Source organism: Ruditapes philippinarum, unplaced genomic scaffold, assembly GCF_026571515.1.
Source record: "Ruditapes philippinarum isolate M1 unplaced genomic scaffold, ASM2657151v2 ctg10306_1_1_1_1, whole genome shotgun sequence".
Classification (NCBI taxonomy): Eukaryota; Metazoa; Mollusca; class Bivalvia; order Venerida; family Veneridae; genus Ruditapes; species Ruditapes philippinarum.
In genome coordinates this window covers 13,491-40,729 of record NW_026853555.1, presented here as the reverse complement: position 1 = coordinate 40,729, position 27,239 = coordinate 13,491, and the positions used below count along the sequence as shown (strand labels likewise).

At 33.4% G+C, this 27,239-nt stretch overlaps 1 protein-coding gene across 1 annotated transcript in view; it reads right to left on the bottom strand.

Annotated features, from left to right (window-relative positions):
- Positions 1-1,768: 1,768 nt before the first annotated feature.
- The window catches only part of LOC132737191 (polycystin family receptor for egg jelly-like), a gene marked incomplete at its 5' end in the record, with an annotated part of 38,788 nt that continues 13,317 nt past the window's right edge, over positions 1,769-27,239 (bottom strand). The window contains 16 exon segments of the mRNA XM_060724449.1: positions 1,769-1,806; positions 5,014-5,577; positions 7,384-7,653; positions 8,525-8,678; positions 10,331-10,516; positions 10,798-10,907; positions 11,603-11,684; positions 14,660-14,834; positions 16,811-16,952; positions 17,469-18,082; positions 18,544-18,703; positions 20,116-20,236; positions 20,732-20,962; positions 21,535-22,094; positions 24,328-24,478; positions 24,880-25,137. Of these exon segments, the coding sequence (XP_060580432.1) occupies positions 1,769-1,806; positions 5,014-5,577; positions 7,384-7,653; positions 8,525-8,678; positions 10,331-10,516; positions 10,798-10,907; positions 11,603-11,684; positions 14,660-14,834; positions 16,811-16,952; positions 17,469-18,082; positions 18,544-18,703; positions 20,116-20,236; positions 20,732-20,962; positions 21,535-22,094; positions 24,328-24,478; positions 24,880-25,137 (3,816 nt within the window).

Below are 27,239 nucleotides of genomic sequence, written 5' to 3'. Positions count from 1 at the left end.
AAAGTGTTACCAATCGATTTATTAGATCAAAATCTTACAGACAAAGTCATTTTTATAAAAAATATATTGATAATTTTTACGATTATTTTAGGAAAATAGTATATATCGTGTGCTTTCCGGTCCTGCTAAGGTACATGTACATTACCGGATAGCAATATTGAATATCAAAGTAAATACATGAAAACTTTTATTTATTATGGTTTGAAAAGTGTTACCAATCGATTTATTAGATCAAAATCTTTCAGACAACATGTTTTTATAAATATATAATGATAATTATTACGAGTATTTAGGAAAACTGATATATCGAGTGCTTTCCGGTCCTGTTAAAGATACATGTACATTACCGGGATAGCATATTGTTTATCAAAGTTATACATTGAAAACTTTATTTATTGGTTTGAAAGTTTACCAATCTATTTAGTAGTTGAAAGATCTAATATATCATGACGTTTTTATAAATATTTTATGTTTCATTACGCGATTTTCCCAAAGTTGTTACAAAAAGTTGTATTGATTGCTTTCGGTAATGCTAAAGTACATATTACTTTACAAAATTTACAATACAAATATCTTTATTTACTTCAGGTCAAGACATTGGACAACATGAGGTAAATAAATATTTAAAACAGTTTCGAGGGCTCAATAGAATGCATACAAAAAATAATAAGGGCATATATAAACATGTAAAGGGAGATACCTTTGGGGTACTTTTAAATACAAAGCATGGATGCAATGAATTTTTACACTTGTTATATGCATTTAATTTTTCAAATTATATACAATTTTTTTCAACTATTCCCAAATAAAACATTACATATTTTTTTATATTTCAAAATTACTATTTGGTTGTTTTATTCATAAGTTTATTTCAAAAGAATAAAAGGTTTCGTCTAATGTAATAATTTGGGGTCCTAAAGTATTTTTTTTCTTTGACGGTCAAATATTTTTACATTTCTAGAAGGTAATTGAAATTCATCTTCAAAAACTGAGGAATTACATAATGTACATTTCTTCTGCATATTAAGTTCTATCCCATGCCAAGATCCAGTTTCTACTGGTAATCTTAGTGGGTTTCTTGTTCTAAATTTAATCAGATATCTAAGTAAATTAGGATGTGTATTTGTTGATATACTTTTTCAAATTCGAATTTGTGTTTAAATAACTTGTAATTTTTACACTTTCCAGACGTTTCTAAGTTTGAATACCAGCTGTTAAGAAACAGGTCTATTAAGCTTTTGTTTAACTGTTGCGGTCAACCACTTTTGATTTGGAAAAAAGATGTGTTGTCCCCTACAATATGTTCATGCCGCATTTGACGGAGTATATCTCTAATACACGTTATCCACATAAAATTATTGCTTTTTTTTTGAGAGGTTTCCCATCTGATTGTTATGGTCGCCCAATGTTTGATAAAGCTACAACATCTGGAAAGCACTCTATATATCTATTTTCCGAAATATTCGTTAATAATTATCAATATATATTTTAGAAAATGATTTTTCTGAAAGATTTTAATCTAATAAATCGATTGGTAACACTTTCAAACCGATTAATTAACGTTTTCATATGTTTTTATGAGAAATTTGAGTGCTTTCCGGTATTTCGGTGCTATCCGGTGCTTTCCGGTTTTTCTATGCACCGAACTGAAATCACGGTGGTCATTATTATATTTAAAATTTACATGTTCATCAGTGGTCATATGAAATTTGCTTGGTAAACAAACATCAATTTTACCATCGCTTCAAAGTTCCCGCCTGTCACCTGTTCAATTCAATCGGGCGGCATCCAACTCACTTTTTCCCCCTGTAATTACATTTTACTGTATTTACTTTATTTCACACAAATCAAGTCATTAAAACATTGTTTTGTTTTTCGTCACAAAACCTTTTGTAAAAAAATATAGCCCAACATTAGTAAGGAAAGGAAAAATTCGCACCGGGCCCAAAATTTTGAGGGGAAACGAAAATTAGCAAACTGGGGTTTTGTTTAAAAGGGGAGTTCGGCCCCATTGCGCTTTCCGTGGCAACGGAAAGAAGGACAAAATTTTTTGGTCACGGTATGCTTTTTTGTTTAAATTTTTCAAGAGGATACCCAAATTTAATTTTGGCGTATCAAAACCCTTTTTATCCTTTGGTAAATGTCAACCTTTTCAACTGTAGACTAGTCAATTTGGCCTTCCTAGTCTAGAGCTGGGTGCCTTACTCTAGGGTAGGGGTTACTTATTTTACACAGGAATAAAACATTTGAATCCTATTATCGAAAACTCCCATGGAACATAAGATATTTGGCATACAACATGGCTTAGTTTACCTTTATAAAAGTTACAATATGAATAATACACCAGTCCTGTTTGATACTTACTATAGTTACATTGAATAATCTGCAAAGATGTTCCTGCTTCTTGTGCTCATGGTGATAAACATCTATATCAAGAACTGCAAAATCATTATTAATCGTGGGGCATTAATTTTCGTGGAAATGTATAGATCAAGCGAAATTTCATTTATTAACTGCTTAACTGTTCACATTATTTAGATCTACATTTTGGAAAAATAAACAGTCCACCAATTAAAGAACGCACATTCTTTGGGGGGACAAAAACCACAAAATTCCATGCACTTGAAATAAAGTAAATTCACAATAATACTAAAGACCACCCATGAAAGGCGAAGATAAATAATAGTGCTTCAGGAAGTCTGGATATTAACGTTGTTTGTATAATGCTGGTAACATTTTTAGGATTGAATATTCCTTTAAGTCAAGACTAGGGTTTCCATACTCACATTTACATATTTGTATCTGACCTTTGAACTTATGTGTGACCTTGACTTTGCCAAAGGGACCTGAATTTTACGAGCAACACCCCACCTCACAATGGTGAACATTTGTGTCATTTAGTTACATGAAAATTCCTTAATGCATGTTTTTTGCTCCAGACAAGCGTTTTCCACTGACATTAAAGTGTGACCTTTGACCATGTTCATGTACACAGCACTGTGTCACAGTGATAAACATTTTTATCTAGTAATATTTAAATCCTTCCACATAATTAAGTATCCTCAACCCAAACCATTTTTCTCCTTTGAAATACAACAGACAAGTAAAATTAACATTATATAACTTTATTAGAAATCACCAATACATGGTTAAGAAAACAAATAAGAAATAAATGAGAACGAATACAACATATTTGCTATTGCAAAAACAAGAATAGTCCTTTTTAATAGTACAGATAATATCATAACAATCAAATAACTAAAATACATGTAAATCATTACAGACATGAGATAGTAAATTATATCACACAGTAAATTATTATCACACAGTGTTACTGATCAGATCATTCCCACATTCTGTTGTTTTACAGTATAATTATTCTAACTGTGAAATATGACAAAAAATTGTAGTGTAATGCAATATTTTCACTCAAATCAGGCTAGGATCAAATAGCACAAAAATACAATTTTCAATTTATTTCTGAGTATATTTCTTAATTATGTTTTGCATATCTTTCTGGTGTAAGTGCCTCAGCTGATCCATGTTAGACATTGATTTTTTTTTTATTTTTAGGCCTATGAACTTCTGTATGTGGAGCTCCTTTAAAGCAAAATCAACAAAACAACAGAAATCATGTTTATTCTACATGTCTACCTTCATCTTTCCAATCTCAAGGCAAAACTTTTAAGTCATGTGACCATGCAAATACATTCCAGAATTTGTACAAATAAGACATATATTTTCTAAATATAAACAATTTTGAGCTCCTGTAAAGAAACCATTATTTTATCCAAAAAAAACTTTATACACCTCAAAATGTGTCAGTGTGGGTGGGGGATTTCTTGTCTTTAAAAAGTAAACTAGCTCTTAGAGTACAGGACATTGTATTGATAGATAATGTCATAATAGCGTTGTTGTGTATAAGTATGAAGACAATTTTAACCCAATATCTTCCCTCCTAAGCCAGGTTGAGTACGACAGCTTTTCCTATAATATAAGTATAAAAGTAAAGATAAAACCTATACTAGCAACATATAGAGCCTGGACACACTGCACATCAGAGCCAGTGTTCAGACTCTAAATTCTTGGCTTCTTAAAAATTTTAAAAATTTTGAAAAATTGGAAAAAACCTTTATACAGTAAATGAAAAAGGAAAAAAATTCAAAAAAAAACAAAAAAGTTTAAAAACCAAAAAAAAATTAGGAATTTATTGAAATTTATTAATAAAAATTTTTTGCCAAAATATTAAAAAATTTTTAAAAAGTACAGTGTATCAAAAGTTTACATTTCATTTTATTTCATTATAAAAAAAAATGTGCACCAAATTTAAATATCACAGAAAATATTTCAAAAAAAGACATAAAAAAAAAAGGGGAAAAAGTTTGTAATAATTTCATAGATTTTTACCCTTGAAGTGATATAATGAAAATAAGGTTAATGGGGCAAGCTTTTTTTGACTTGGGGGGAATGGAGTGCTGGGGAAAAACCCCCTTTTATCAGAATATAGATGCATGAAATTTTGTTACATTTCCCCCAAACTTTTAAATGTTTTCCTAAAATAAAAAATTAAAATTTTAAAAATTTTCTTTGGCTTTTGTTTTTATAAAAATTTAAAAGTCAAATTTTTCCCTTTTTTCAAAAAAATTCTTTTTTTTCACATTTCAAAGTTTTTTTAAAATTTTGCCACAAATTTCTGAAAAAGGAAAAAAAAATGAATCACAAAAACGAAAAAAAACAAAAAAAAGAAAAGGTCCCAGAAATTTTTGTTTTGTTCCTTTTTTCCAGCGAAAATCAAACAACACCTAAAAAGAAAAGTTTTTAAAAAACCCGTCACCCCCGGGCCCTTTTATCATGTTCCCCCTTTGTTCCCCCCCTTGTTCCAAAAACCAAAAGTTTGCCCAAAAAGACCAAAAATTTTTTAACCCCGTTCACAATAAAAAATGCCCCAGGGGGCCAAAAAAAAACTAGCTATTTCCCGGGCTTCCCCCCCAAATTTGGCCCAAAAATAATAACAGCCCCCATGTAAAAAGTTTTTTTTGTTAAACTTGAGCAGTTTTATTGCTTTCAGAGTGACCAGTGCCACAAGAAAAGCCATCACATACCCAAGAATAAAATCCCATGACACAGCTGTATAAAAGCTAATAAATGTACTACCATCACTCTCCCTGAAGTCTTTCATTATGCCATTCACTGAAACCAGTCTCTGGAAAAATAACCCAATAACTGAGTAAGACAATCCTATCTGAATTAGCTCCAGGTAGCTCCAGTAGTCCTCAAAGTATTTCTTCCTACCTAACACTCCAAATTTCTTCCATTCAATATATGTAAAGCTTATATTGAACATTAGGAACAAACATTCACAAGCTAGGACAAAATTAGCAAAGTCTGTAGAGTAATGGTATAGCCTTGTAGAGAAGATTTGATGGTATGGTAACACAGCTCCATTGTTAGAGAACTCAAACAGTATGATGACTACGCTAAACAGGTCAGCGTTTGGGTTGTACAATGTAAACTCCAGAAAAATAGCTCTCGTTCTTTCATCTATCCAGTCAGAGTCCCACATGTCATCAATTGCATCTATTTTCAAATATAAAATGATAAAAGGATATTAAGAAAACCCTGAGCATATGTAATAGACAAATTTTGATAAAAACATTAGAACTTGAAAATTTTGACCTATTTTTAAATATAAAACAATAAAAAGATATAACAGAAATCTTTAGCATATGTAAAAGACAAATCTGATAACAAAAATTTTAGTACTTTTAATCTTATTTTTATTTTCAGTTATTTTCTTCGACTTCAATTCTGTTGTATAGATCTGTAATGCTTGAACAAGACATGAAAGTTCTCATGTTTCTGATACAATGAGAGACTATGTGAACATTTGAAACAAAAACTGGTTATCAAATCTTGTATTCCAGTAATTAACAAAGTTTTGCTCTAAATACTCATCATGGCACTAATGCTTGTCAAACTCATCTATTTAATAGTTTAAAAAACAAGACGGCCATGATGGCCCTGAAGTCGCTCACCTGTATACAGGCCCCCGGAGCGGGGCCAGTTTAAACCCAGGACTTTTATTTGAACAAACTTGGTAGACACCCATTAGAAGGTCTAGCTGGTCAAGTTTTTTCTTTACACATATAGTTAAAAACAATGACACACCTGGGGCAGGGCCAGTTTTGACCCAAGGGCTTTTATTTGAACAATCTTTGTAGACACTTAATAGAAAATGTTTCATGCTTAATATCTAAACTCTAGCTATTCGGGTTTTTTAAAAGAAGATTTTTAAGTTTTTGCTATACACATAAGGAAAATCAATGTCCCCCGGGCGGGGCCAATTTTGACCCCAGGGCTTTTATTTGAACAAACTTTGTAGACACTCTCTAGAAGATGTTTCATGCTTAATATCTAAACTCTAGCTATTTGAATTTTTTAAAAGAAGATTTTTTAAGTTTTTGTTATACACATATAAGGAAAATGAATGACCCCCGGGGCGGGGCCAATTTTGACCTCAGGGCTTTTATTTGAACAAACTTGGTAGGCACTCACTAGAAGATGTTTCATGCTTAGTATCTAAACTCTAGCTATTTGGTTTTTTTCAAAGAAGATTTTTTAAGTTTTTGCTATACACATATAAGGAAAATCAATGACCCCCTGGGGCGGGGCCAATTTTGACCCAAGGGCTCTTATTTGAACAAACTTGGTAGACATCCATTAAAACATGTTTCATGCTAAATATCTTAGCTCTAGCTCTTTGGGTCTTTAAAAGAAGATTTTTTAAGTTTTTACTATATGCATATAGGGAAAATCAATGACCCCCTGGGGCTGGGCCAATTTTGACCCCAGGGCTTTTATTTGAACAAACTTGGTAGACACTTACTAGAATTTGTTTCATGCCAAATATCTAAGAGTTAGCTCTTTGGGTTTTTTAGAAGAAGATATTTAAAGTTTTTTCTTTTGGTTGCCATGGCAACCAGAGTTTTGCATGGAATTAAATTCTTTGAACACTTTTCAAAGGTGACCACCAAAGAAACATTCCTGTGAAGTTTGGATGAAATTGGCTTAGTGGTTTATGAGGAGATGTCATTTAAAGTAAAAGTTTACGGACGACGGCCGGACGCGGACGAAAAGCGATCACAAAAGCTCACCCTGTCACTTTGTGACAGGTGAGCTAAAAAACACAAAAAAAACATAATATATAAACATAATATTAAGTTCTTATTGGTATTTTTAATTTTTTTTGTTGTTCAATAGTAACTAAGTTTACATTTTGTATTGCCAGAAACATGATTCATAAAGTACTTGAAATAATTTATAAAAATATTTGAAGTTAAAGGTTCAGTAAACATTATTTCATCAAACAAGGGGTAAAAAAACCTTCTTGTAGAGAAGTTGTATTTGGCATTGTTATAATGTATCCTCCACCAGAGTATGTTGCAAGCTGTCCCGCGAAAGGTATTGTTTTCAGTTTCCATGCCGACTGATGAGTCCATCTGGTTGGGGGATCAGCTGATGCTGTTACTTCTTTACTCCAAGACTTGTCAAAGTTCCTCTTCTCTTCATCACCAAGCCAGTAAGCTCCGGAGCATTCTTTAACATTCATGTTAAATTGACGAAAGAGGTTATCAGCACCTGCCCCACATGTCCCTAATGTAGAATAAAAAATATCCAGGTATGATTAAAGGTGTACTATTAAGTTAAAACAACAACAACAAATCAAGAAATTTTGGTAATTGCAATGCTGCTATACTGTATTCTAAATACATGTACTTGATCAGTGGCCTTCAATGATAACTGAAAAGACGTGAAATTGCAAGAGAACACCTTACAAAATCTACAAATTAAATGGCAGGAAGGTGCATATAAACCCTTACCAAGTATTTTTTTTATAGTTTACAAAATGATACAAATCGGTACAAATTTTTTGCTAGAGTTACCAGTCTTTGATTGAAAGTGACAAATAATTATGATCAAAAAGACATGTCAAAAATTTTAAAAGAATGGCTATAATGTTATTGAGATGAAGTTGAAAGCAAAACCTGAAGCAACTGTATCAAGCTAAGGCTTACGCTGCTGTAGCCATGGTTTGTAGATAGACTTCACTATCTTTGAATAACTGAGCTTAAAACTGGAGAAATGTTTGCAGTAAAAAGTTATAATCTTTTTGTCACTTTAATTTAATAATATGTTTGATATTTTTTTTACTGAGCATTTAAAAGTACATCTGATACTGCTTTGCTAAGAGCATATTAAGACAACGGCAAAAATACCCCTTAAATTTTACAAGTATATAGGTTTATAAAACCAATAATTGTCATTGTTCAAATACAGTATACCCCCTGTGGAGCAATAACCTCTTCACAACAACAATATCATTTCTTCCCAAAGTAAAGATTTTCACTAATTGTTTTACCACTGCAGGACAACACATCTAAGCAACAACCAAATTAAATTTTTGTCTCCCAAAGGATGTTGCTCTACAAAGGTTATACTGTATTTATTTTAATGAAGATATAACCTTTGTCCACTCTAAGTTGTCTTAATCTCCACGGACCAACCAAGAAATGACTGGAGCCTGGTGTAGCATACTCATGATCTGCTATGGACATGTCAGCTAAATTGGGTACTGCAACCTCACGTAGATATTTGTAGAAAGACTCAACCCTGTCTACCTATTCATGAAAAAATTTAATTTGGATTGCTGTATAATGAGCACATTTTCAATAAATATTTCAAATATTGATGAAAACAAAAGAAATATATCATTTGGGTATTCATATAAAATATTTCTTGAAAAGGAAATGTCAGAAATGTCAGTAGACTTCAAAGTGATTTAGATGTCCATTTATATGATGAATGTTAATATTTTGTTCTAGAACATTCTGTTATCTGCTACACATACATATGTTATACAGGATCACATATCTGACCAACAGCAGTCATATGTATAATGTAATTCTTATGTGTATGGTATGTATGGTATCACACACCTTCCATTACAGAACAAGTCAATGAATTTAAGATTTTGAATTTACTAGCCCAAATTCCAGTTTTGCATTTTATTCTACTATATATTATTTAACTAAATTTTCTTAAAATTTTCACTGGCCCGAACTAATTTTAACTGGCCATGGGTCACCGGGCCAGCCATAAATTCAATGACTGCATAAGTATTCACTTTAAACCAAAGAAAGTAAAGAATACTTAAAATTATCTTGATTTAGTATTTGCAATTTATAACTGAATTGTCCCTATGACTGAACACCTGACTATTTGAAGTTAACATCAACAGATCATAAGAAACTTGCAAGGAAAAAGAATAAGAGCCCTGAATTATGTTGAAGTCCATTCCAGAGTTATTTATTTCATAGCAATGTGTGTGAATGGCGTAAATAAGTATGCATTGAACTTCAAGAGATTTTAAATTAAAACCGTTATCTCAAAAATGTTCAGTGAACTGAATTTACGTAAAAAAACAACAAAAAAACTTGACAAACATTACATAAATCAAAGTGCTAAAAGCACTGGGTGCGACGGACATGTAAAGGGAATTGCATAAATGCTGTCAAAAAAGGACCAAGGTTTTTTTTTTATTATTTACAAAGGGCAGCAAAATTCTATGCCTGAGTTTAATGGAGCTTGGCTAGAAACTTCCAATTATGACTAAAGACAATTGTAATGGTTTCATAGAATAGAATAGAATAACTTTTATTTCCAATCAAGGGTCATGTTAACGCTTTTCGCATTTTTCGACATAATGGGTGTGCTTTAAATGATTAAATCCTACACTATTTGTTAGATGTTATTCGGTTCAGGACACTTTTTTTTTATTGTAGACGTCGAAATTCCATGTGTAGATGACATAGCTCTGAACGCGCCTGAGGGCGCGTCCGTCGAAAAAGGGCCATAAAAGGGCCATAATTCTATATCCAAGACATAGAAATGTTCTCTTATACACAGAGGGTAAAGTCAAAAAAACACATTTTACAAGTTTCAATAGACACACTTTCGAATCCGTTCCTAAGTGAACCAACCAGTAATGAGCAATGAGTGTAAAGTTTCTTGCTCAAGGAAACAACGACTTGCCCCTGTCGGTGTTTGAACCCATGCGGCTAGAGATCATTAGATTACTAGTCCGACGTGTTAACCACTTAACCAAGCCGCCACTTGTTTTCTACATGATAGTTGAAGGGAAATATATATTAACAAGTACAAAATAAAACAATACAAACAAACAGCTCTGTTATTTCTTAATAACACTTTCTTCATCATTCTAGCTTTTCTCCATACAAATCAAGAATATTAAATATTAAAATAATCTTACACTAGCTAAGAAGAAGCACTGGTTGAGTAAAATACAGCCAGGATTTATCAATACATCTTCAATAGCCAATGAATTGTGATAGGCCTCTTTAATGTCACGATGACCATGTACCACAATACACACCACCAATAAGTAAAATATGTACAAAATGATATCTCGTATTGTTATATCCATCAGCCACTCTAACTGAAAACAGAATGACACAAAAAAACATTATTTATTAATATCATAAGATGCAACCTGATGTAACACATTCAACAAACAAGAAACATGCCACGAAACCAAGTTTTCAAACCTGTCCTGAAACCATTTTTCTATTTTATAGTAACAGTGACCTTGATTCTAGGGGGCCAAATAACAATCCCAAGCTAGGTCTCCATATAAGCTAGCTATACAGAAAGTTTGATTACTTTATCTTGTTCCTTACTTGTAAACAAAACATTTTTTTCATAACACAAAGTGCATACCTGTACTCTGTGCTTGATTTTCTTTAATAATTCTGAAGACAAAGGTTTGCTGAATGGTATATGCGACTCTTCCACCTTGTTAACTGAATTCACAAACATTGTATCTTCATCTGAAAGTAACAAATGCAGTTAATATTACAATGAAAAATTCAATACAAACAAATTACATTACAAAATTTGTTATCGTCATTAGCATTATATTGGAAATTGCTTCTTTGAGGGTAAAATTAAATTGCATGGGGATGCAAGAAAGCAAGATGACTCATTCATTGTATGTCCCTATTCCTAACACACATTATGTGTCTTTTGGAATCTTAATAAAATAAGAAGCTGGATATAGTATAAATGGGACATAAGCAAGCAGAAGTCAGTGTGACATTATCTTTTTGTCTAGTCCGGCATATTAAAAGCTGTCATTTTGTCTCTCTTGATCTTTTTGAAAAGGTATCTTTTTGTCCATAATAAATAGTATAAATAAGAAAAATTTAAGAAAACTATATACTAGAATATTTAGCCTAAAATGCCAGTTGGCAGTAATTTTATCTGTTGTTCACTCATTTAAAATACATCCCTTCAACCAATTGCTGAAAGTGGTTATGAAGAAAAAGTTATCCTAAGGCAGAGCAATATTTGTTTCCTTACAAATACTCTTAACATAAGAAACTTGAAGAACTTACGGTAAGACAAGCTAGATAACAATAAATATCACTTTTTAACTACCAGCTGATATATTACAATATTTCTTATATTAAATAGCTGTCATTTAGTTGTCAACTTAAAACATCTATTTCAAATTCTAACTCACCAAGTTTAACTTCTGGCCCATAGTCATCAAACTCAACTGTTCTTTTAAAGACCAGTGTTATTATTATTGCCACAACAAGAACCTAAAATATACAATTATATTGCTCCTATATGAATTTATGTAAACATGGTAAAAGAAACAATTTAAAACTAGAAATGTGTCATCATGCCACGGATGCCCCCGCATGCAGCCAAAATTTCAAATGTTATAATATTTAGTTCCAAATTTGTTTGTACAAATTTTTTATTTCATTCTAAGTTCAAAGCCCTTAAAACTTTTCAATGTTAACACAAACCATTTTTATACAATGTTCAAGCACTGAAATTAGTCTTAACCTTTTGACAAGAGCGATCAGTAATCACATGTGTCGCCTCATGATGGCCAATTTCATGTTGGGACAAATTTTGTGACAGACAGACGGACAGTGCACAACTAGACTAACCACTTTGTACTGATCATTCCTGTCATGTTTGGATAAAATTGCACCAGTAGTTTATGAGGAGTAGTCCGGACAAGCTTTTGCGTATCTGGCAACACACAGAAAAAAACACCTTTTTATCAAAGGGCCATAACTCGCCAAAAATCATTCAACCGGAAAACCCGTGCAATATGCGCAAGGACGTGAGCTACAGATCAATCCTGTAAAGTTTCATTGAAATTGCATAAGTGGTATAAGAGAAGTAGTCTGGACAAACTTTAAAAATAAAAATTATTAAAGGGCCATAACTCAAACAAAAAACATTGAACCGGAAAATGCTGACAATATGCACAACTAGACTTGGTACTGATCATTCCTGTAAAGTTTGGATGAAATTGCACCAGTAGTTTATGAGGAGTAGTCCGGACAAGTTTTGTGACAGACGGACGGACAGACGGACAGACAGACAGACAGACAGACGGACAGACAGACGAAGGAGAAGTGATCCCTATATGTCGCCACTACTCCGTAGAGGCGACACAAAAATAGCATATTGCATATTTGTAGCCAAAATAATGGCTATATACATTTCCACAAAAGTATGAGTGCTGAAACTGAAAGTTCAAAATTTTTCCAACATTCAGGAAAGATAAGTTTGTCCAAAATCATTGAACCACGACCAAATTCAAACTTAAAAATGCTTATTCCTAAGATGTATCAATATTATTTTCAAAGTGAAAGGGACATAACTCTGCCAAAAAATCATCGAACCATGACCAAATTCCAACTTAACCTGCACATTCCTTTGACATATCCATATGTCAATTTTGAGTTGAAAATGTAACACTGTTGGGTTGATAATGAACAGAAACTGTAAATTTCATATCATTTTCAAAGTGAAAGGGGCATTACTCTGCCAAAAATCATTGAACCATGACCAAATTTGAACTTGGCCTGCGCATTCCAAAATCATATCCATATGTCAAATTTGAGTTAAATGTGTAATACTGTTGGGGAGATAATAAACGGAAACTGAAAATTTCATATTATTTTCAAAGTAAAAGGGGCATAACTCTGCCAAAAATCATTGAACCATGACCAAATTCACCCTTGACCTGTATTTTCTCATGACATATCCATATGTCAAGTTTGAGTTGAATGTGTTGTACCATTGGGGAGATAATGAATGGAAACTGAAAATTTCATATTATTTTCAAAGTGAAAGGGGCATAACTGTGCCAAAAATCATTGAACCATGACCAAATTCGACCTTGACCTGTATTTTCTCATGACATATCCATATGTCAAGTTTGAGTTGAATGTGTTGTACCATTGGGGAGATAATGAATGGAAACTGAAAATTTCATATTATTTTCAAAGTGAAAGGGGCATAACTGTGCCAAAAATCATTGAACCATGACCAAATTCGACCTTGACCTGTATTTTCTCATGACATATCCATATGTCAAGTTTGAGTTGAATGTGTTGTACCATTGGGGAGTAAATGAACGGAAACTGAAAATTTCATATTATTTTAAAAGTAAAAGGGGCATAACTCTGCCAAAATTCATTTAACCATGACCAAATTTGAACTTGACCTGTATTTTCTCATGACATATCCATATGTCAAGTTTGAGTTGAATGTGTTGTACCGTTGGGGAGATAATGAATGGAAACTGAAAATTTTATATTATTTTCAAAGTAAAAGGGGCATAACTCTGCCAAAAATCATTGAACCATGACCAATTTCGAACTTGACCTGTATTTTCTCATGACATATCTATATGTCAAATTTGAGTTCAATATGTGCAACGGTTATTAAGATAATGAACGGAAACTGGTGATGACGGAATGACGGAACAGGGTAACACTATATGCCCCTGCCATTATATGGCGGGGGCATAAAAACATTAAGTTTGGCTTCCTATATTGATTAAATATGAATGTTCTTAATAATTTTAAGAAATAGGAAGATGGGATATAGTATGAATGGGACAAGCAAGCAGATATCAGTGCGTCATTACCTTTTTGTTAAATCATTTATCAATTTTTTATGGCTGTGTTTATTCATAATTTGCAGGAGAGCCTTAATGGAAGAGTGGTTAAGGTCGTCAACTTAAAATCACTTGCTCTTCACAGCTGTGGGTTTGAATCTTGTCAAGGGCATGAATTCTTTAATGTGAGGAAGGTATCCAGCTAGCTAAAAGAAGGTTGGCAAGTTCTAATATGGTGTCAGAAGACACAGTAAATGCCAAAGAATGATTTTTCAGTTTTACTGGTGCAGGAAGACATCAGTTGCCCCATGGTTTATTATTTCAGACACTAAGTAAGAACTCAATGGAATCAAGTTTCTTCCCTTAGCTAGCTGAATTGCTGCATGACACATGAAAGATTCCTAGTCCTTGATGGGATTTGAGCCCACATTCTTGTTGTGCTAATTGGCCTTATACCTTTGTTACTTTTATCATCTTACCAGAGCAGTGAGCTATTTATAGCTACTTTTGTACTGTTGTTTCTGGCGATTCAGTCAGATTTATAATATTCCTTATGATTATTCTTAGCTATAGTAATTACAAGATATCATAAATACATATACAAACATAAAGGCACAAATAAATACATATTTTATAACATTTTACCTTTAATGGTTGTGTTATCAAGGCACTTTGTGAGAATCCAGTCAAGAAAGAAACAAGCCATTCCACACTACGCTGGTACCCATACTTTAATCCATACAACATGACAAAGTAAGAGCAAATAAGACAGACAGAGATAACCAGGAACCAGGAAATGTACAGAAACCACCATGGTAGACTGAAAATAAAAAATACCAGGTTTTAAATCTAACACTAATGCCTAGAAATACAAGGAAAACAAGAGCCATGTCAACATGGCCATCCCCCGCCGAATGTGTTTGCTCATTGGAAGAATGTATATGTAGTAGAGCGGAATAATTCCATTTTAAGAGGTCTTTTGGTAATGAAACTGATGGCTATAGTGATTACAGATTTGAAACCTATGTGAATACTGATGGCTGAAAATAACAAAGGGCAATTACTGAAAAATAATGCAGGGTAGGTTATCATTCTTGTGTGCTGCATCCCTCCTCAGTAAAATCTATCCACCTATGAAGTTTCAAGTTGATACCTCAAATACTTTTTGAGAAAAAAATTGAATTGAAAAATTAAGTATGAAATAGAATAAAGGGCAATAACACAACAATTATAAAAAGTATAGTTATCATTCTTGTGCAGTGCACACCTCCTGAGTGAGATCTATGCACCTATGAAGTTTCATTTTATTATCTCAAAGGCTTTTTGAGTTATGTTCTGGACAAAAATTAATTTTGAAAAATAACAAAGGGCAATAACTCAAAAATAATGCAGGGTAGAGTTATGATTCTTAAGCACTGCACTCCTCCTCAATGAGATTCATCCATCTTTGAAGTTTCAAGTTGATACCTCAAATACTTTTTCAGATAAGCTCTGGACAAAATAGCATGAAAAAAAACAAAGGGCAATAACTCAAAAATTGTATAGGGAAGAGTTATCATTATTGCGCACAACATTCCTCCTCAATAAGATCTATCCACCTATGACATTTCATGTTGATATCTCAAACACTTTTGAGTTATGCTCAACTCAGGTGAAAAATTAGGTATGAAAAATAACAAAGGGCAATAACTCAAAAATTATGAAAGGTATAGTTATCATTCTTGTGCACTGCACTCCTCCTCAATGAGATCCATCCACCTATGAAGTTTCAAGTTGATACCTCAAATACTTTTTGAGATAAAGTCTGGACAAAATAGAATGAAAAATAACAAAGGGCAATAACTCAAAAATTATGCATGGTAGAGTTATCATTCTTGTGCACTGCACTCCTCCTCAATGAGATCCATCCACCTATGAAGTTTCAAGTTGATACCTCAAATACTTTTTCAGATAAGCTCTGGACAAAATAGTATGAAAAAAAACAAAGGGCAATAACTCAAAAATTGTATAGGGAAGAGTTATCATTCTTGCGCACAACATTCCTCCTCAATAAGATCTATCCACCTATGACATTTCATGTTGATATCTCCATACACTTTTTGAGTTATGCTCCACTCAGGTGAAAAATTAGGTATGAAAAATAACAAAGGGCAATAACTCAAAAATTATGAAAGGTAGAGTTATCATTCTTGTGCACTGCACACCTCCTGAGTGAGATCTATGCACCTATGAAGTTTCATGTTATTATCTCATAGGCTTTTGGAGTTATGCTCTGGACAAAAATCAATTTTGAAAAATAACAAAGGGCAATAACTAAAAAATCTTGCAAGGTAGAGTTATCATTCTTGTGCACTGCACTCCTCCTCAATGAGGTCTATCCACCTATGAAGTTTCAAGTTGATAACTCAAATACTTTTAGAGATATGCTCTGGACAAAAATGTCGGACGGACGGAAGGACGGACGGAAGGTCGGACGGACGGAGACTATTTCTATATCCTCCGCCGAAATTTTTCGGCGGGGGATAAAAATGGGAACACATCTAGTTAAGCAGACCCAGGAAGATAAACAATATTAGCACACTTGATTATTGGGAACTGCAGACTGAAACTTGTCACACTCCTTCTCCACAAATTTTGGTTAGCATATTTATTTTACTTAAAATTAAGAAAAAACATCTAGTAACAAATAACAGCTTAATAACAAAAAACATATTTGTCAATCATATTTTATATGTTGGCCAAACTAATGTTGAGCCTTAAACAGTCAGTGTAAGTACATGTATGATTATCACTTACATTTTGCCTGCTTCTTTAGTTTCACTTAAGATAATAATTTTGTCCTTTTTTGTGTTTTCATGTTCTGTAAAACTCTGCGCATCAAACATAGTGTCTTCTAGTGATTTAGTATCATCTACAGAGTAGTAAGACATTCTTTCATCTAAAATATATCAATGTAATTCTTCAAATTATACTGACCAGGTTAACTGTAACAAGAGCACTATAATGGCCAGGCAATATACACATGAAAACAACTTTATTTGAAAGTAATCTTTCAGTCAGGGAAGGGATACATAAATTTGTCTAAAATCACATTACCCAAATTACAGGTCAAAAACCAGCACAATTTTAAATATCAAATCATGTTTTGCTTTATTAGCTTCATCAGTTGTGTAATACAAGTGACAAGAAATTGTCAAAAAACTGAATCAAAATTTACATACATGGATTCAATGGGTTCAAATCCCATTAAGGATTTAGATACTTTCATGTGAGGAAGCTATCCAGCTAGCTTAGGGAACTTCGATTGGTGGTTCTACTGGTTGCCTGCCCGTGCCTGAAATAATGCACAAAGGACCACCAGAGGTCTTCCTCCTATGTAAAGCTAGAAAGTTCCTCTATGACCTTAACAGTGTTGGTGTGACTTAAAAAATCTAACAAAACAAAGCAAACAAACCTAAGGGACTGTGACTGTGATGTTCCTGATCAGATTGCTGTACATCAGTTGACAGTTTAGGTAGGAAGTCTGTGGTAACACGGGATGCTCTATCAAATAATGACCGTATGACGGTCTGCATCTTCTTGTCATAACGTTCCTTCTTTGGCCGCTGTTTCAGTTTAAGAAACATCTGCATGATGATAACATTCACCGGAAACATTATCAGACTGCTCTGTATCCCTATCACGATAGATGATAACGATATGACCACGCCCCTAGAACCGCCCACCTGGTCATCAGGGTCGTCAGTAGGTATACCGTAAAACATGATGTTCGTTAGCATGGTAGTTAATAACAGAGATAGTGCACATGTTACACGCTGAACTCTTGTGAAGGAACTTCGAGCTGGTTTCGAGAAAATGCTGATCCAGATATGAGAATCTCTAAGGTCATGTGTTGTCTTCACCATAAAGTTGTGTTTCTGTTTAAACTTAAGTTCATCTTTACTTACTGCTGGTACACAAGCTGTGGTAAGCAAAGCAGATCCTCTGTCCACTGCCAACCAGTCATTGTAGATGAATGTCCATGATTTTTTATCCTTAAGGTCTTTCACAAACAACTGACTCAAATACCTGTAACCAATAAAACAAGTTAGAGCTTGCATGATATTTAGGAGCTTACCCTAGTAGCCTAGGATAAAAAGATAATATGAATTAAAGGTCACATTACCCTTGTCTTTTTAACCTCAAAATAAGCATGACATACAGAAATGATCAACATGCATTTACGTATCAAGTTTCAACGTCATAATTATTATAATAAAAGTTATTGACCAAAAAAAAAAAAAAAACTGAATACAAAAAAAATATTCTTTGTGATCTCAACATTTTGACCTTTTGTTCACAGCAAATATCACAATAGCAACCTTTAGGCCTCAATGAATATCATATAAGCAAGATTCATAGACTTGGTAACTTGGCCTTTGTGAATATTACATTACCAATAACTGTATTATAACACAAAGTCTGTGTTTTACATACCAACATTCTAGGATAATGTAACATTGTGTGAAATCAAGTCAATGTTTATATACCAATGTGGACTGGCTCCAGAATTATCATGCCACAGTGTAATATCATGCAAATCCCCCAATGATTCATCAGTAGTAACTAGGAACCAGTCTTCATATCCTGACTGAAAGCAACGCCTTGCAGGAGTTGTCAACTTGATTCTTGCACTTGACCCATTCATACCTTAAAGAAATATGTGCCTTAGCTTTTGAAATAATTTACTTTCCTCCTTGTAGCATATACACTGAGTCTGAACCACAAAATGTTTCAAAGACAGTTATATACTAATTAACAATTCTCAAAGCCAACAAAACAGCATTTTACGTAGGCAAATAGGAAAGGCAGAGAATTTTCTTTCATTTTGAATGGTTTAAGGGTGGAATCGTATTTTTAACAAATTTATGAAAATAAAGTTGGGGGTCCAAATACTACTTTTAGAGTTATCTGCCTCTGAAAATGTCAGTTTCAGCTCTTTTGGGTCATTTCCCAGAGCAAATAGATTAAAAAAATTTGAAATTGTGGAAGATTTTGTTCTATACTTGCCTATGCAAAATGACAGTTTGCCCCACTTTTTGGAAGCAATGCAGTATGTTTACTAATTGAAGCATAATAAAATGTTTGTTGAATAGAATTGTTTCAAACTTTGCAAAATGACTAAAAATCTAATAACAATAAATTACAAATTTGTGATAAAATATAGTGGCGAAATAATTGATTATGGGTGTTTTCTGCTCTTGAAAATGACCTTAAAGAGAAAAAGTCACTTGAAGGGGCAAATAATTATTTTTTTTATTATTGTTCTGTTCAATCATGCAAAGTTTACAAATTTTTTTTCAATAGCTTAAAATTTCAAAGTTCACAGTGATGTCAATACAAGGCACCAAGAGATTCGAACGGCATGGCCCAGTTCCTTTAAACACATTCTTACCACATATTAAGTATTCAATGTAGATTGAATTTATCCTCGCATTTGATGCAAGCATCATTTCCTCAAGTTTCACATGATTGAATTTTGTTCTTCTTCAACCTTGGTCACACATGGTAAATTCTTAATAAGTAAAATTGATTGCCATATGTTGCAATGACAAAGATTACTCTAAGAAAATACAGACTGATATAGCTACAATTTTTCAAAACAATTCATTTTAAAATGATGACCAATTAAAAATGGTATCAGTATATACTTTAGATGATTTTAGTTTTTTCAGGCTTGCTAAATAACAAATGCAACTTTCAAGTCCTGAATTTAATTTAGTTGGTCTGATTGGGTTTTATGGCACACCAACACAGTATAGGTCATATCGCGACTTTCCAGCTTTACTGGTGTAGGAAGGTGCCCCTTTGTGAATTATTTCAGGTGAGTAGAACAACTGGCGTTCTGTGAGCTAGCTGGATAGCTTCCTCACATGAAAGAATCCATGTCCAAATTCAAACCCACAGCAGTAAGGGGCAAGTGGTTTGAAGTCAACAACTTTAACCACTCGGCCACAGGCGCCCCCTAAACTTAGGTAACAATTTAACATTAATTTATGTCTTTAGTTGAATTTGACTCACAATAATTATGTGTAATCATCAATGTTGACTACAAAGACTACCTTTCATGTAGAAGAAGACGTTAGCAGTGGTCCCTGCATCAGTCCACCATCCTGTCACCACACAGACAAGATACATGTGCTTGTTTATGGCATCAATATCACCTACAGGAATAACTCCAACCTGTGTAATGGTATACAATATTAATCCAGGAATTATATATGAATATTACTGGAATTATTACAAGTGTTGATTTCAAAGGTAACGATAACCACAAAAGGTCATAGATTGGCTTTTATGTCGCACCAACACAGCAGTTGTCATACGGTGACTTTCAAGCTACATGTATACTGGTGGAGTAAGACTTCAAGTGCCCCTCCAAAAGTATAAATTAAAAAAATAAATAATAAAATATATATATATATACATTGTATCATATTTTATATGTATTATTGTGATCCATTTATTCACAAGAATGAGGCAGAAGATACTGTTGTTTGATACAATGAAGGTAATATATCACCATATCACTTAAAATAGACTGTTTCATCCCTTTTACAATTTCCCCTTTCTCCCCTCTGTGACGAAATTTTCCTCTCTCCAAGGGCCCTGCCACAATTTCCTTTAAATGTGAGAAGAAAAAAAACAACAATGATTAAATATAAATCAAACTCAAACCTGCTCTTTATCCTTTTTATCGTACATACGTGCCCAGTGAATGAGGAAGAAATAGAGGACCCAGACTATGACAACAGTTGTCACGACAACAGGGTTATCAAAGAACGTCAGGAACAGTTCCATGTCATCAATGGGATCCACAATATTTGGTAACACAAACACACCTCCAGAAAATGCTGTCAAATGTGTACACAGACATTCCAATTTGTCTTTGGATGAAAGTGGGGACACCTAGATATAAAATCGTACTGTCAAAATTATACTGATTCCAGTATACAAAATACAATTTAAAGTGATAAGTATCAGCTAAACTTAGCAACAATACTAGCATAAAGATTGATATCTTTATCAATAAAAATTATCCTCTATTCTAAAGGAAACATTAAAATAACAGATTTATACACATATGGTTAGCCCTTATACCCAGCTAATATCTTAACCCTTTACCACATGAGCAGATCGTGAAAAATGGCCAATTTCAATGAAAAGCCTCCTGTTACAAGTTCAAACTGCTATGAAACTATAAAAAATGCTTCAGCTCTGATGAAACTTGGCACAAATGTTGTGTGGACCATAGCCTCTGTAACAGCATGCTCAACATTTTTTCACTATCTTAGGCCTAAAATGGGGGAAGCAAAACCAAACACTTTGATTACTTTTTTTCACATGGGTGAATATTGAACAATTTCATGAAAAATATATAAGAAAGGCCACACATAAAATGAAGAAAGCTATAAGTGATTATTAGAAAAAAGACAATTTAAGAAGCATGTCAGAAGATAAGCACAAAAAAATGTTATTACCTCACAACCCCTATTACTCCATGTCTGTGTAGATGTGTCCCAGTATGTGCATGATAAAGTTACTGTGTCCACTTGCACAGTCACTTCCACAACAGTCTCACAATCTGCTATAGTATCATTTCCTATACACTTGGCATCTAAATCTCTCAATTCTTGAACACTCAAACTGTCATTTAAATCAACAGTTACTCCAAGGTAATAGGTTCCAGTATAATTTACAGAATTCCTACTATTATATGTTAAGAATATAAGATTTGCACTTTCAGGAGTTTTATCTGTTAGTTCAAATTTTGAGAAATTTTGGTTAAATTTTTCAACATCACCAGGATATGTCAGTCCTGCATCAGAAAGCTTATCAAAATTTGGTTTTTCTAGTTCATCGATATATATCTTTAAATTACTGATCTGAAAGAATGTATTGAGGGAGAGAATGACAGTTTTGCCATCAGGGATGGTGAATTTGGAGATTAACATGTTAGTATTTGAGCTGTTGTAGGTCAAATTTCCATCTGATTTATTGACATGTAGAAATAAAGTACTGTATGGTGGCTCCTGCGTCTCTGAAATGGTTTCAATAAAGTCAATATAGCATCATATGGTTAAAGTTATAAATAACACTGTATCTTTTATTTTTTACAAAATGAAGAAGCAATAAATAAGTTGACAAGAATTTGTAACTGAGTTACAAACGTCCCCCGCCTTGGGGAAGTTTTATATGAAGCATAAAATTGTGATATTTCAAAAGATTGAGATATGGATCTCAGGACTTTCAGTCCAAAATTATGATCAATGCTAGATCTGCAAATGCAACAATAAATTTATTAAAGAAATAAAATGAAACAGAGAATTTAAAAATCTATCATGTTAAGCTTTGACCTCTTAGTGTGACTTTGACCTTGGAAATAGGGGTGCAGGTGTTGTGCATGACATATCGTCTGATCATTGTAACTATTTGCGCCAAGTAATTCTAAAATCCCTTGATCTATGAAAAAGTTATGGACTGGACAAACAATATACCCTATAACAGACTATGTAAATCTTTGACCTCTACCTGTGACCTTGACCTTTGCGGTAGGGACACATGTGTTACACATGACATATCATCTTATCATTGTGACTAGTTGTGCCAAGTATTTTCAAAATCCCTTGATCTATGAAGCAGTTATGGACGGGACACAAAATATACCATATAACAGACTCTGTTAACTTTGGACCTCTATGTGTGACCTTGACCTTGGAGGTAGGGGTGCAGGTGTTGTACTTGACATATCATCTTATTATGTGACTATTTGTTCCTTGTTATTTCAAAATCCCGAAGAAGTTCTAGATTGACACAAAATATACCCTAAAACAGACTAACTTTTGACCTCTAAGTGTGACCTTGAACTTGGAGGTAGGGATGCAGGTGTTGCCCATGACACATCGTCTTATTATAGTGACTATTTGTGGCAAGTATTTACAAAATCCTTTGATCTATGAAAAAGTTATGGACAGGACACAAAATATACCCTGTAACAGACTATGTTAATCTTTGACCTCCATGTGTGACCTTGACCTTGGAGGTAGGTGACCGGTTGTTGCTCATGACACATCGTCTTATTATTGTGAACAATTGTAGCAAGTATTTACAAAATCCCTTCAAAGATAAGAAAGTTATGGACTGGACAATATTGACCTTGAATGAGCAAGTGCGACCTTGACCCTAGAGTTAGGGTTCTGGTTGCTGCGCATGACACATCGTCTTATTATAACAAACATTTGTGCCAAGGTATTTCAGATTCCTTTGATAAATGACAAAGTTATGGACCGGACACGAAAGTGTAACGGACGGACAGACAAGGTCACACAAGGCTTAAAAAAGACACACAAGTAAAAACGGAAGGAATAGGATCAAAGAGAATTTACTGTTACCCATTGTTCTCCAAGTCACACAAGTACCTCTAGGTTCTTAGGACGGACAGACGGACGGAGCCTATTTCTATATCCCCCTTTTTTCTTCGAAAGGCGGGGGACAATTACAGGAAAACTTTGTAAGAAATTTTCTCATCATATAACAAAGTTTAAAACATGCAAATGTCATTGTAATGTCATTGCTATATTGTAGTTGTTGGGCAGCATGGGTAAGAAAGATTAAACATCTAAATCTAAGTATTTACTAATGAATACAACTGGGAGGTGATGCCAGGTGAATTAAGGTTGGTCATATAAGCTTAAGTGGCTAATACTAGCTGACCAATAGGGAGTCAATATATTACAGTCATGCACAAATAGGCTCATCACTTTTTGTAAAGAATTCATTCAAATCTAATGCTGGAGATGAAGCACTGACAATACTGGACCAGACAGACAAAGCAATGCACATCAAGGCTTAATGACAACCATTTCAATGATAGTTAATTTAAAATAGGCTATTCAAAGTCACTAAGTGGAGATGAATTGTGGACAAGATTGTACTCTACCAACATGACAATAGTACAGTAGATTGAATCATAAGAAAACAGTTCAATGCAAAGCAGTCAAAAATTGATGAGAGTAGTGTATGACAATATAATTCATACGGTCAGATAAGACAGTGTAGCTTTAACCTTCATGTGAATAATTTGTCAATCAATACTATATTTAAGTCAGAATGACAAAGACTTAAGCATAATACTGACAAAATTACATAAGTCACAAGCATACTTGTTTTACTTGTAAGCGTGAGACTCCAGTTTTTATCGTAAGATGCATTTAGATTTGTAAGGTTTATCTGAACAACTTGAAACAATGTTAGTTAATACATGTAATAAGTACCTGGTGCAGTCAGAGACACTTTAATAGGTTCACTCAGATTGGTCACTTTCACTTCAGAATTTTTTGAAGTGAGTTCTACAGATAGTACCTCCATATTGACATCTACAGCTGACCTGTCCCATATATAAGGATTCTTCTTCATATGTAAAACCTTTACAAAGAAAACAAAACATGTCATAACATTTTAAATTGTAACACTTAATGCTAGTATCAAAATCAAGTCAGCAATCCATTAATTGCAATATATATTATCACATTTTCATTTCTAATCAGCTACATATATATCTCAGTTTTTGTGTTAGTATAATAGTGAATCCTGTGTAAGAATGTAAATTAATTAATTTGTTAAACCAAAAGCAGCAATACTAGCTGGAACTCAGACTGCCTTTGCTCATAACAACTGATCAGTGATGAAGAAAAACACGGGCTATTGCATATGAGAAATTAATCATGCACAATTCTGATAAATAAAGGGAAATAACTATGTCTTCACATAAAAGCATAATTTGCAGATTTAAAAAAAAAAATAAAAAAATTATTCATGATATTTACCTGTAAGCCTAGATCAGGCATATTTTTATCAACACCATCAACAACTGCTGGAAATTCTACTGTAGCTACCTCTGTGTCACCACCAGTACCCATAGTAAGATGTCTACCACCTAATGCTGACTGTTCAATTTTTTCCATCTGAATATTGACACTCTCTGTCTGAATTACTACAGCTGGGTCTCCAACCGTCTGCCCTGACAATATTGTGTTGCTAATCTTATCTATTGTATTAAGAAGTCTACCAGCTGATTTTTTCATCTGAAACAGAGCAATTACCTTACTAAAGGCTAATATTTGCTTTTCTGTTTCCCATTTCTATCTTTGCATTATGGCAAAACTGAAACTCAATCATATGGCAAAATCTAACCATCATACTAGTGGAAAGAAGTATTTCATGTCTTTTTGCTTTTTTTAAGAAAAATCTAAATTCCTCAACAAAATGGCTGACCTTCTCTAATTCCCAATTTAGTTAATAGTTTATGAAGAATCTCTTTTAGTTTGTTTGTGTAAGAAACTAGAATCCTGGAGACACACTCTCAAATCCCTTCCTAGAACAAAGTAGTACTAAGCAAAGAGTGTAAAGTTTTCTTCTCAAGTTAACAACGGAAGTCCTTGATGGGATTTGAACCCACATGTCTAAGGATCTTTAGATTACTAGTCTGACATGTTAAACACTCCATGCCTTCACATGAAATAACTAGAACTATCGCTGAATGCGATTGATACCCCCACCAATGTCCTTGACAGAAGACAACTTGGAAAGGTGGTTAAGGGAATAACTTTAGTGGCACAAATACATATACATAAAAAGAAATTATCTCTGATGAAAAAAAGACTAATTGTACAGGTAATAGTATAAATATATATTGTCAAATCATGTTCAAAACAGTTACAAATAACCTTTATTTTCCAAATATACTAAACATTTTCTAAGTCAATTTTTGACCTAGTGTGGCCTTGACCTTACGCTGGCACAAGGGTAAGATGGGTTCTGCACATTGCCTAGTTGGGGTGAACCTTTGAGTAAAGTTTGAAGGAAATCCTTCCATTAGTATAGAATTTATAGAGCGGACACAACATATTGTCTAGTATTGATTGTATGTAAATTTAAAGACTTAAAAAGGGGCATAACTTTGTCAAAATGCAATACAGAGTTATGAAACTTGACCTGCACATCTTATTTGTGACATCTCATATATCTTTTAAGCAAATACCTGTGCTAGTTTCAGAAATATTCAAGTACATGTTAAAATTTAAGAACATTTTCTAAGTCAATTTTTGACCTTCAAGTGTGACCTTGACCTTTAGCCGGCACAAAGGTAACGTAGATTCTGCACATAAACCTTGTTGAGGTGAACATTTGAGTAAAGTTTGAAGAAAATTCTTCCATTAGTATAGGACTTACACAGCGGACATGACATATTGTCTAATATTTGATTGTATGTAAATTTGAAGACTTAAAAAGGAACATAAATTTGTTAAAATGCAATACAGAGTTATGAAACTTGACCAGCATATCTTAATTGTGACACTTCATATATATTCTAAGTTTCAAGCAAATACCTTTACTAGTTTCAGAAATATTCAAATACATATTAAAATTTAAGAATATTTTCTAAGTCAATTTTTGACCTTCAAGTGTGACCTTGACCTTAAGCCGGCAAAAGGGTGACATGGGTTCTGCCATAACCTTGTTGAGGTGAACATTTGAGCCAAGATTGAAGAAAATCTTTCAATAAGTGTAGGACTTCAGTGTTTTTTTTGGTCGAAATATTCGGCGTTATTCGGCCCCTTTCCCCACCTCTCAGAATATATATTTTCCCCCATTGAAATTGAAGACAAACAAAAAACAAAAAAGAAAACACACAAACCATAAGTAAAGTATGCCAATTTAATAATGTTGATTCACATAGCAAATTCATGAACACTGCGTGTGCATTCAATCATTATCAGGTATGTTTAATTTACGCTTGCTTTGCGACATATTTCGTTCGATTTACCGCGGCTGTAAGACAATACGGTAACGCGACAATCGGTTATTGACTTTATTATTTACCGTTGGCTTTTATGAGAAAATACATGCAAATGTTCAAAAATAAACACTCGCCTACTTGGCAAGTATAAAATAAACAGAATATTATAATATGAAAGAAAAACACGCTATGACAAAGAGATTACTGTAAACTACCGATGGGTTGAATTGCCGCTGTATCTTTACGGCTTTTACGACTATCGCATTTACTGTATACTTTTATAGGCACTGGTGTTTAAAATGTCACACAATAGTCGGTGTTACCGAAAGATAATAAATAAACAATTCTCAGCAAAGAACAAACGTATCAATGTTCTTTTTAAGCAGC